Source organism: Carica papaya, chromosome 9, assembly GCF_054855325.1.
Source record: "Carica papaya isolate Zhongbai chromosome 9, ASM5485532v1, whole genome shotgun sequence".
NCBI lineage: Eukaryota > Viridiplantae > Streptophyta > Magnoliopsida > Brassicales > Caricaceae > Carica > Carica papaya.
In genome coordinates this window covers 6,966,302-6,978,816 of record NC_142317.1, presented here as the reverse complement: position 1 = coordinate 6,978,816, position 12,515 = coordinate 6,966,302, and the positions used below count along the sequence as shown (strand labels likewise).

The following is a 12,515-nucleotide window of genomic DNA, read 5'->3' as shown; positions in this document are numbered from 1 at the left end:
TAATGAGATAAGAGAGGAAATCATCTTACAACTTTATTCCACTTTTGTTACTTAAAAAAAATAAAATAAAATATTTGGTCAATTTATAAAATAGGTTATACAATTTATATTTAGGATCCAATTTTTAAAAGCATTGAACTTCCAAAGGGCAGTAGGATCCACTTTTAAAAAATCTACCCTCTGATCTCCTATTTATTTGAGGTGTCTAGTTCCCATGCCCAACAATGTGCCAGTGATAACCAAGATCAGTGGTTGCTACTTCCCTCCCTCAGCCCGGGGGACTGACTTCAAGTCTGTCCTGAGGCTTTATTCATCTTCAAAAAATGAGCCAAAAACAAAATCAATTCCTTTGGGTGATTCACGTGAGGGAGAAAATACCATCTTGTGAAGTGGAATTTGGTTAAGAAGCCCCACAATGAGAGGCCGCCTTTCTATAAGGACACTCTCAGAACCCCAGTTATTAAAATATCAAAAAAAAATTCCTCCAAATATAAACAAAATTAAGACCATATTCACATGATTATAGTTTTAACTAATCTTCAGCCAGCTGTAATCTATTTAATATATTTGTACATTGAACTTAAAAAACATTATAACCGATTTTAAAAAGATTGAAAATTGCCAATGAGAAATTCTTACATCACTACTCAATCCAACGCCATATAACTCTTAATCAAGAGAATAAATCTCATCATACAACCGATCTTTCCGGGAGCCCAACAACAAGACGCCCATTGCTTTTCTTCAAACCATCCAGATCTCTACACCCATCAAGAATGGCGGAAAGCTTGTAAGGAGGAGCATCATCGGCGAGCCACTGGTCCACGTAGAAGATAGTCTGAGAACATTCCTTATGGGGACCAGTGGAAGTGACCTCCAAGTACTCGCAGTACCAGCCATGGTGAGGCCCTGAGCCGTCAGACGTCAAGTTGAGCCGGCAGATGGGCGAGGCTATGCAGGGGCCGCGGCCACTGAAGATGTCTAGGTTGCCGCGCTCGAAGTAGTCGTAGTTCGGACCCATTAGCCCCCATGATTCGATGTTTGGGATCTGTACGGACCGACCCTGTGCATCTCCCAGAGTCACGCTGATCTTGGAGTCCGTCCCGGCTTTGAAGATGGAGCCTGTTCTTATATATAGGTTATATACACACAAATTTTCCTGTACGAAAGAATTAACAACGGTTAAAAATTTTGGCATGAGAAATCAGTTTTTCTTCATTTTTCTGGGTTAGATCATATGATGAAATGAAGTGGGATCTAAATTTCCATGGGATGGGATGGAACTGAAAATGTGAAAAGGAAAATGCGAAGGGTTTCGAGATGTACTTACAGTGGAGGAGTCTCCATAACCTGTAGTTGCGAAGAACAGAGCGAGTAGGAGCAGTAGTGGGAGGTGGCAAATGATCTTCATCTTTCGATCGATCGACTTCTCTCTCTGTCTACCTATGGGCTAAAATGCAGATCAAGGCATGTAAATGCATGTATATATATATATGCAAATATATGTATGTATAGAAGATGGATATATGATATATGACTCTTTCAAGTCTAATTTTAACCATTATTTTTTTTTGCATAATTAATAATTATTGCCCACGTGATCTCTTCCTTTTTCTAACTATTAATTTTTGTGTTCAACCACTCCACTTGTATTGTTTTATAAAATACAATATTTGTATTTTTTTGCATTTTATATATATAAAAAAAAAAAAAAAATCAACATTTCTAAAGCTCCATCCTGAAATTCAAAGACAACCCCCCACGTGAACCAGATTTAGAAGATAACACCAAAAGTCTTGCTTGTATAAATTATATATAAAAAGGTTTCTTGTATCAGATTACAATAACCGATTATTATATTTTACTAACTTAATTATCAGCTAAAAAAAATTACAACTTCAATATTTTGTGACACATCACACACTTTTGATAACATATAAATTCATGTCTTCAAAATTATATTTAAATAAGAATATTAGATTTACAAAATATATAAAAAAATCTTCTTTACCTATCTCAGCAATAACATATTTCATATCTCAGCTGCCCTAAATAGCTTTGATCTTATACCCTTCAAATTCTATAACTTTTGTATTATTTTTATATAAAGCCATTAGTTTTTCGAAATAAATATTTACACTCGTCTAAGTTTTTAACAAACGTACATTAAAGGTTAACATAAATTAATCAAAATTTTAAAAAGGCCGAATAATTTATACAGAATTGAATGCAATATTGTCTTCATATGTGTTTGCGTCAATTTTTAAAATCATACAAGGTCACATATACAATCTGAATAACTCACTCCTTACTTGACTGCGGCAAACAGTTCTTGATTTTTTTTTTTTTTTTTTTTTTTAAAAAAATTACTGCAAATAAATTCATAATCTTATATAACTCTTTAAAATTACATTAAAGAGAGCCATAATATGTACAAAGAACAAAGAGTTGCAGATAACGTAACCAAATCCTGTTTTAGTTCCTCCATGAAAACCTGCAGCGTTTCCATCTGGCAAACCCGAGAGAAAAGAATCAAGGTATAATCACCCAAAGCAGCAACAGGAAAAGGAAAAGAACAAATAGAAGCCAGAAATAGAGTCCCTCCAGATCTAACGCTGACACACAATAGGCAATAACTCCCATGTTCAATCAAGCAAGTACCATTTGGCTAGCTGTTTAAACATTGGCAGTGGAATAATGACACGATGATCGTGGCAATTATCTGAAATCAGTTGCTTGAGCTACCGAGATCAAAGTCCATGGTGTAATCATACTCAATCGTTGGAATTACAGAGGCCACGAATTTCAAGAATAAGAAAAGATACCTACAAAGCATTTGATAATGAATTAATGATGGCCCAAGACGCTCAACCCAAAAAAAAAAAAAAATTAAGTTGCAAAGTTTCATCAGAACAGAAAACTAGAAGTATAAGGGTCAGAATAAATCAAGCTGCGACATGCAATAGGTAGCAGGAAATATGTATACACTGGACAGAAATTAATGGAGTCATTTCAAAAGATTAATGAATTGATAATTTGAATTGTCTAAGTGACACTCAATGTGGCAAGAGATGGTTCCAAATAAAGTGCATATCCTTGTTAGAGCTATTGATGAATAGCATAATTATCAACAGGAGAAGAGAAAGCATACTTGTCAACTTCAGGCTCCACGCCACGCAACATTAGAACATCAATAATTTTCTTCATAACAGCTCCATGTCGACAAGGATGAACAGATGCATGCTTCCCAGGCAAGTGAGGATGATCCTCAATGGTTACCTATGTACGTGTCTTAAAATTTAAGACAGATCCAATTCTTGGAAAAATATAAGATAATCACAAGAAAATTTGATGTACATGGAGAATTAGCAGAAGACAAATACAAAGAAAAGCATATTCATTTAAGAAACTTATCTTCAACTATTCAAATCTACCAGGAGTTTTTTCTGCATAACAAGCAAAAACTAAACAAGGCAGAGTTGATTAGCACAGGTATCGTCAATCAATGCACAGATCATGGAACTAAGACTTGTTAGTTTTTGTTTGTCTCATGTAACGGATTACAATGGTTGTAACTCTTATCCCAATGGCTCAATCAAAGAAAAAGCATTCATCAATGCTTGTATAGGAAAATGATTCATCCAACACAACTGATTCATCCAACACAACTGATTCATCCACAACTAAAGAAAAAAGTATTTAGCATTATATGGCAGGAGCTTGTTTAAACTAAGTTTATAAATATCTGAAATCTGTCTTCAGCACCCAAAAACACTGTAATAAAGATGGATCCCCTAAGGGGAGTCCAATCCATCTCAGACATGGGATTCCAAATCTCACCGTTTTACGTGCATGGTCTTGACTGACATCCTCGAGGACAAGTTCTGGCTGCAGTAGCATCCTCAACTGCCATAGAACAACAGAAGATGCTAAGCATTTCCACTAACTATAACCTTTTTAAGGGAAAAAAAATGCTGTAACTATAACAAAATCAGAAAATAGACTACCAAACATAAGAGAAAAATAAAATAGAATTAGAGCTCGTCTATAGAGATTTATATCCCCAATATTCTTAAAAGAACGTTTGTACTCGAAGGCTACGCTGTACAATCGGTGAAGCATTCATGGTCAGAAAACAGGCTTCGGACAGGCTTTTTACGTATAAGAGGCACAACAGATTTATTTACAACAAAATCTAAATGTTAGAAATAACCTGCCGAGGGTTCCAAAACAGCTGTTCAAGATATTGAATTACTCACCACAATTGCAGGATAAGGCACACAGTTTTCAGACTTGCTTAATGCCCAAGATATTGAAGTACTCACTTTCAATTGCAGTAAAACACATGCTTTGAGGAAAACTCTTCTGAGTATATTTGAAATAAAAGAAAATAGTCTATCAAAGTTCATTTGAAACAAAAGAATATTTTATCACATTTTCAAATGGATTTCAAACACAACAAAAAGAATAATTACATGAAAAGTATTAGTCTCTAAAGAGAAAATTGGCAACTGCTGATTAATAACCAAACAAAGGCCACAAAGTTCAATGGATAAGGTGACAGACCTCGTCGTACCCAGTGAGCCAAACACGTGGAGTTTGGTAATATTTATCATATCTGAAAAGAGAGGAAGAAAGATATTTTATGATTGTTAAAAGATTTTTAAAGATTTCAACTGATATAAGCACAAAGAATATTGGCACGAACAAGCAATAGAAGAGGCTGTTCTTTCTTTAAGCATTAAAAGTTTATGCATGTGATAAGTTATAGTTAGTGGTGGCACAATTTCCTTAAAGGAATAGAGTTTAAGTTGAAATCATTATGCAAGGTCACTGGAAAAGTTATCCGTGTATATAGAACAAGACAAACAAAAATTATACTTCTCATCATGGGTAAAACAGATTATCTATGCTCTTATAGTTGTAATACAGTCATCCATATGCTAATCAACTAAACCAAAGCGCATGATTCTCCAACATTTCTTGGGTTATCATATAATCTTACCAGGCCAATACACAATAGCATCAGCATTAAAGTTAAAAGAAATAAAGAATCTCTGCTCCTTCCCATATCCTCACACATTCCCCCTTTAATTAATCCAGACAAATGTTAGATCCAGATAGATGTTAAATGATCTGCTCACTTCAACTCCCTTTACTCTGGCTAAGCCTTTATTAGAAGTTAATTTTAAGGCCTTTATCTTCCCGTTACAATCCACCAAGAAGTTATTTTTTAAAGGATGGAAGAGTGATCTACAGATCAGTCCACAAACTACAACACTTGTTTAGAAATGTAGTACAAATTACAGAGATCTAATTAATTAGGTACCATGGTCTATTTTAGGGGTTCTATGAAACCACACATAAGAGTTGGGAATAAATGTTTGATCAATAGGAAAATAACCAAAAAAGTAATGACGAGTCACACTTTGGATCCCTTACACCATGTCTATTAAGAAAAATCTCCGTACTTGTATTGAACAATGGCTGTCTCATCAGAGATGTTAGAAGGTATATATCGGGCTTTAATTTTATTCCTAATCTAACTAGGACTAGAAATTCTAATAGGAAACTCAACAAGAGTTTAAACTATAATTGAAATCCTAATGTTACTAAAATTATAATAATAGACTCCGAACTATTGCAATAAACTTCAGATTTTCATAAGAATATGATTGTTAATCTATTTAGAAAATCTCATTTCAAACCATTCCGCATCATTATTTACCATAGGCCTTCTCAAAGCAGTATTTGCTTGCCAAGATATCCTCGTAGTCCAATGGTTAATGGGCTAAAATTATTGGCATTTGAAACTCCTCAAAATAAAGCATTAGAAATCAGAATATAAAAGAGCTCATGAGGTGGTGAAGTCAGCCATATAAAGATCCATAAATCAAAGATAGAAATCTAGGGAAAAATAGCCCAGGACATATCACCAGGAACTTAAGGGATCTTAGCTATAAGTATCAAAATGGACACAATTCTTACGTGATGCTGACATCATAAGTTCGGGTCCGCAAAATATTATCATCATCAGGTTCATGAGCCACAAGATATATAGTCTGCAGTGTTGCCTGCATAGAATTACCAACAAATTCAAATCAGCAGAACAGGCAAGAGAGCATCATATATTGAACAGAAAGACAAATCATTTTACGCAGAACCTATTCACTTGTTAGACCATTGTAAAAAATTTGTCAAAATATAGAAATTCAATCACTACCAAGAAGGATGTTCTTATTTTTACAATCAATAGTTGATAAAATGCATAGAAAGAAAAAGTGCAAACTATTGACTTTTCAAGTTCCAGATCAAGAAATTTATCAACATTTAGAATTTGATAAAGTACCTGAAAGTTGTTTCTTTATTTACAACAAACAGTTGAACTCATTTAATTAGTATTGTTGACACAAAGTTGTACAGCGACAAATAAATTTAGCTTTAACTATTCTCTTACAGACTTGAGAGTTTACTTTTAAAAAGGAAGGAAAGTACGGTAAGATACAAGTTAAGATCAAACATTATTTGGTAGTTTTCAAAGAGTTCAACCAGCTAATGTAGTGGTTGTCTTATCTCTAAACTCCCCATAATTCCCTCTAAAGCTTATATGGCCACCAAATTGAGAATTAGGAGGATTTCATAATTTGTCCAACTTATTTGTTTGCATAGTTTCCTAAACTTAATTGCTAATTTATTTTTTCTAAAAATTTTACACTAGCTTAGTAATAAATCAGTACTTTACTCTCTTTGACAAAATATGAGTGGAAACCATCTTAAGCATAATTAATGCTCAAATATTGATGGATTACAACCCTATTTCACTCTTGCTACTTTAAAAAAATACCTAGTTCACTCTACACCTCAAATAAACGCCTAGTTTACTTCATACCTCAAACTCCTAAACATAGGCTAGAGTTCAAAAGAAAAATGTTAGCCAGCAGCCCTTTCAGAGGACATTTGGTTCAGGTCTTCAATAGCTTAAAATTATTTCAGGTTTAAGATAGTTTTTTTTTTAAACAATAATATAACCATGTATAAAAGCTACAGCACCACGGGGGTGCAACCCATGTACAATTCAAGTTTAAGATAGTAATCTTTTTCATTAAAAATGTGCACATATTATTAATTCAATAAAAATTACAAACATTGACAAAAGCTTTTGAAACTCGAAATATTCAAGTTTGAGGATGGTGTTGTCTTTTACTTGGTCAACACATAGAATCTCTAAGGCGCTACTTCACCAACTTTCAAAAATTTTTCCCGAACACTTTATAAGTTACATTGCTTATAAACTTCTGTAAAGTACCAAACACAATACCAAAAATTTTAAAATCTTCTAGAAATTATGAACCCTCTTTGATCAAAAGATCAATTGAGCCAAACATTTTAATCATTTTAAAATCTCCAACACTTAATTTATAGATATGTAGCACAAGAACCTGAGAAAATCAAAGATTGAGAATATTCCATGCAACTCTTTGAAACCTTTCTTGAGAAACAACCCTTACAAAAACTTTGAAAGTGGCATGATCAAAATCAACTTACAGGGTCTGTTTCAATTATGTTATCAGGTTCTTCATACTCCGCCATATCTGGAATATCTTCCTCTTCCTCATCTCCAAAGTATGTGGGGATTGACGGAATTGTGTTTTTCTTGTTGGTTTCTAAGGCCTCCATGGTTGGTAAATTCTCATCCTCATCACATTTACCTAACATAAATTTGAGGAGCAGAGTCAAACAAACAAAAATAAATTACAAAGCATCCAGCTCCAGGTTAAAATATACCTTTTGGTTTTCCATGAGTTGCCAGCCAGCCATCATTATCTTCATTATCAAGTAGAACTTCACCTCCAGCAGCTTCATATTCTTCCTCTACAGATGCAGCTCTTCGTAGGCAAGGAACTGAGGGGGAAGTTCATACCGCAGGTAAAGTGAATAGGGGAAAGCAGAAAAGGAAAAAAGTGTGCGATTGAGGAATACAATAACCTTCAACAAGAAACAAGTTGAGGAACACAGAGACAGAAGTGAACCACAGAAATATTACCATTTCTAGTAATCAAAAACTGTTTGTCTCGTGGCAAGTATGGCTTCCTCTTGTTTGGTTCACCAGATTCCCTATCAAACATAGAAACAAGTACCCATAAAAATCAAACTAAAAAGAGGACAAGATGCCAATGATGCAGATCAAGGCAATCTCTTGTAACTGCACTCTAATGTTATAAATAAATGAATGTCTAAATTAAAAAATTATAAGACATGATTGAAGATTTATCTTGCCAAGTACAAATTGGTTGCTACCAGTGAAGGGGTTTAGAAGGTGGAGGACTTTGCGCAGATTATTGGATGCTGAGTGACTTCTTTTCCATATGTTATTTGGGGCTTCCTTGGGCCCTAAGAGCAATGATAAAGTGATTAGGATCCAATCTTTAAAATGATGGACCTTCCAAAATATACCCTCTCTAATCTCCCATTTATTTCAGGTCTCTAGTTCTCATGCCTAACAATGTGCCAGTGATAACCAAACCATTTTAGATCAGGTGGTTGGTACTTCCCTCCCTCAGCCCAGGGGACTGACTTCAAGTCTGTCCTGAGGCTTTATTCCTCTTTTAAATGAGCCAGAAACAAAATGAATATGTGGTTAATAACCTTAAGCAGATTCAATGCAATTTCCTTTGGGTGATTCACATGAGAGAGAAAATGCCACCCAGTGAACTGGAATTTGGTTAAGAAGCCCCAATCAGGGGCCTTGGTATAAGGACTCTCTCTCTATTCAACGAGGCACTTTGAGCTAAAAGAATGTGGAAGTTTCTCACCGTGCAATCCAGTTACAAATAAGTTACAGTTTAGTTAAAATATCAAAAAATTCCTCCAAATCATAAACAAAATTAAGAGCATAACACTTAAAATAGAGGATCTAAAACCATAAGTCTCTCTCAATTGAAGGGAAAAGCAATGCCCTCAAAATCCATTCTATTCCTCTGCTTAAATAACCAACATGGTAGCCCACAGGGATTAGTGATATGAATCTCCTAACATCTTCTTTTATCGGCTCTCAGGGAAGACAGCTATGGGTTGGGAACAATAGGTCAGAATGTGTTATGTGTAAATTAATGTGTTAAGTATTGACAAGTAGGGAAAATAAAGCTAGATAAGGACAAAGGAGTAGTTAAATAACTTTCAGATAACTACTCTTTCTCTTGTATAAATACATGCTGTCTTCTTTGACAGATTTTACACAAGAAGAAATCAATAAAACAGTGTTAATACTTTCTTACTCAAGAGATTGTTGGGTTCTCTCTTAACGAGTCCATACAAATGATAAAAATTAGAGATCATTAAGTTCTCTCTTAACGAGTTCATATAAAATGACAAAAATCAGAAATCGTTAAGTTTTCTCTTAACAAGTATATATTATTAACAAAATCACATAACGAGATCTATAAATTGGAACTGTAACAATTTGATACCAAAGCCAAATAGTCATGGAGAATTGCATTCCATGTTTGAAAATTTTCAGCAGACTCATCAAGGAGATAGAGAACAAGATAAGTCGAAGTTTGAATTTTTCATGGGATGATGCGAGGAATTATTGACCAGAACTGGCCTGAAGGAGTCCAGTAAAAGAAGCAGTCAAGCAGACCACCATCAGTTGTGCCACAGAGAGGCTATTAAATCCATGGCGTGCGATGTGCGAGGAAGAAAACTTCCAGAACAAGCAGACCCCTCTGCGTGCACCATGCCACGCTGAACATGCGCCTCTGCAGGCTCGAACACAAATCGGCAACAACCTGAAACCACCAGTTTGCTGAGTGCACTTTTCTGCTTCGTTACAGCAAACTGGACTTTTCCCTTTTGACGGTTCTAGCAATGAAGAAAATTCTGGAATTCCATCATTACTAGAACCAGAAACTATAGCAGCGGCAGGAATTTTGTGCATGAGGACAAGCACAATTCTTCAAGAGGGAAGCAATGTGACGGTTAATATTATGGTGTATTAGGGAGAATAAATGATGTTTAAGTGAGTGAACAACTGTATTGCAGAGAATAAGTCAGTATTTATTATGTGTAAATTGATGTGTTAAATGTGAGCATGTTTCTTATGGAGAATAAAAGTAGATAATGAAAAAGAGGCAGTTAATTCTGGAAATAACTTCCAGATAACTACTCTTCCTCTTGCATAACCACATGCTATATTTTTTGACAGATTTTTAGGCAAGAAGAAATTTATGAAAAAGTGTTAGTACTTTCTTACCCAAGGGATTGTTGGGTTCTCTATTAATTAGCCCATACTATTAACAAAAATCAGAGATCGTTTGATTCTCTCTTAACAAGCACATACTATTAACAAAATCTCATAAGGAGATCCATAAATCGGGACTGTAACACTCACTCTCATTGCCGATGCCATATTCTAGTCCATTTGGAAAGAAAGAAATCTAGAAGTGTTTGATGGTGTTGAATCTAATTTGGCTACATTTAGAGACAACTGATTTTAGACATTACTAATTTTGCTGAAGGGTCATAGACTCGTTAGTGGAGAATAACATTGATGAGTAACTCCCTTGTATAATTTTTGTTTTTTGTGTTGCCCATAGGTGGCCACCCCCTACCTCAGATCTCTTTGAACCTGAAAGCAAGATGTAGGTGTACAGTTCACCATGACAGCTAAAGACAAAGAGGTAAAACAACCAGTAATCCAACATCTTCACCTAAACCAAACCTCAATTGACCCGGTCGTAAGCCCTCCAAAAAGCCAATAAAAACCAAACACTTATGCCTTAACCTCAGCCTTCCTCCACATCTCAACAGCATCTAGAATTTGCTAGCTCAAATATAGCACACTGATATTCAATATGGTCTCACAAAGCACCTCTCGCAGTTGCAAAAAGAGCACTTTCCTGACAATAATATACATAATCCCAAAGGGAGTATGGCAAGATTATCAAGAGTGATTTTTCAATAATAATAATAATAATAATAATAATAATAATAAAAGATTGTGAAGAGGGATAACATTTTATTTTAAAGTGAAAGTTTCCAGTCAATGACTACCATGTAAATCAGATCCAGTTTTGCATTACTTATGTTAGTCAGATCCTACAAGAACTACTGAAAGAAATCGGACAGCAGGGAGTAAGACGACATTTAGCGCATCTCTATTGTCAATGCATGTTTACACGGACAAATAGCAGGCATGTAAATTACAGCGTAAAAATGTCCACAATTTAAAGAAATAACAAATAGCGCATAATATGGGTAAATAACCAAAAATCATAACTATAAAAACTAAGATTCATAAATGAATTCCATAATCTATGTAGAGTTCATTTGATCGAGACATACCGTAACAACGTCGGCGAAAATAACAAATGTGTCATGCAACAGCTAATTCCATTCTAATTTCCCAAATATCCAACAAACAACATAGTTTAGCAAGGCAGTGACATATAAGAGAAATTACCAGGACCAGGTGGGACATTTAGAGACGAGATTATCTCCAGCGAGAATGAATTCGCTTACGCTAAGGACTCCTTTTTCTTTGAAGGCAGAGACAGTGCGAGGACCGGTTATTCTCTCTACGGTGCCCTTGAATGCTTCGTGTAGCTTCTGTGACAATACCATCGTGAGGTGTTTTATACACAAAGAGTGAAGGATATTGATTCAGTAGATAAATCTTTAGGTACACCCGAGATGACTGCAGGGATGGAGAAACAGGAGCAGAATCCCGACCGAGGTTCCGGCGGCAGAGGAACCGAGGATTCAATTTGAAGTTTTTCTGGAACGTGGCCGCAGGGAGAGAAAAGTAGAGTGGGAAAAAGGGGTCGCCGGTGGCCGGGGATTTCTCTCGGCGTCGAGTAGAGTTATATTTTCTTGGTTCCAGGAATTTTGCCGCTGATTGTTGAATCACCGATCCCTTATGTTTTATTACTATTAAACTCTTTTCGTTATTTTATAGAAGTTGTTTATTATTTATGATTAACATAATTATTTTAAAATGCAATTTACGTTTTTCAGATAATAAATTATGTTTGATGTAATTAAGATAATGAACACTTGAAATAAAAATTAAAAATAATATATAACCTTTATCTGAAAATATTATTTTATTATTTTAAATTAGTTTTTTTTTTTTTTTTTGGTCTAAATATAATTAGAATAAGTTTCTAGACATGTAGTTTAAATGAAATGTATCTTTACTTTTTACCCGAAAAATTTTATCTTTATTTAATTTTAAATCATAAAAATTAAAAAATATCTCAAAAAAATTTATAAGTCAAAAGTGATTAAATAATAAAGATAAGATATTTAATACTTTTATTGAAAAAGTATAGCATATATTAAATTTCTTACTCAGTAGAATAATGGTAAAGAAATCAGCACAAAATAGTATGAATATGTATATATAAGAAATACTGTGAACACATACGTGTCAATTTCTTTATTTTTTAAATAATTTATATATATATATATATATATTACAACAATTATTTACTTATTTTTATAAAATAAAGATA

The 12,515-nt window shown here is 34.4% G+C and overlaps 2 protein-coding genes across 3 annotated transcripts; both read right to left on the bottom strand.

Moving 5' to 3' along the window:
• Positions 1 to 520: 520 nt before the first annotated feature.
• Positions 521 to 1,511, bottom strand: LOC110810282 (PLAT domain-containing protein 3-like). Its single transcript, XM_022036396.2, has 2 exons — positions 1,331 to 1,511; positions 521 to 1,159 (listed from the first exon to the last, which is right to left on the bottom strand). The coding sequence occupies exons 1-2, from the start codon at positions 1,409 to 1,411 to the stop codon at positions 692 to 694; spliced, it is 549 nt and encodes a 182-aa protein (XP_021892088.2). The 5' UTR covers positions 1,412 to 1,511; the 3' UTR covers positions 521 to 691.
• A 712-nt stretch (positions 1,512 to 2,223) lies between these two features.
• Positions 2,224 to 11,933, bottom strand: ATG3 (autophagy 3 (APG3)). Of its 2 annotated transcripts, XR_002538962.2 has the most exons (10): positions 11,462 to 11,933; positions 8,045 to 8,115; positions 7,786 to 7,902; positions 7,546 to 7,709; positions 5,989 to 6,074; positions 4,567 to 4,618; positions 3,841 to 3,906; positions 3,152 to 3,279; positions 2,662 to 2,825; positions 2,224 to 2,509 (listed from the first exon to the last, which is right to left on the bottom strand). XR_002538962.2 is itself a non-coding variant. In XM_022036382.2 (9 exons), exons 1-9 carry the CDS (start codon positions 11,620 to 11,622, stop codon positions 2,729 to 2,731), a joined length of 942 nt encoding a protein of 313 aa, XP_021892074.2. In that variant the 5' UTR covers positions 11,623 to 11,933; the 3' UTR covers positions 2,224 to 2,728. The 2 variants fall into 2 exon arrangements, 1 of the variants encoding a protein (XP_021892074.2); XM_022036382.2 differs by having other exon boundaries at positions 2,224 to 2,825.
• Between the last annotated feature and the right edge of the window lie 582 nt (positions 11,934 to 12,515).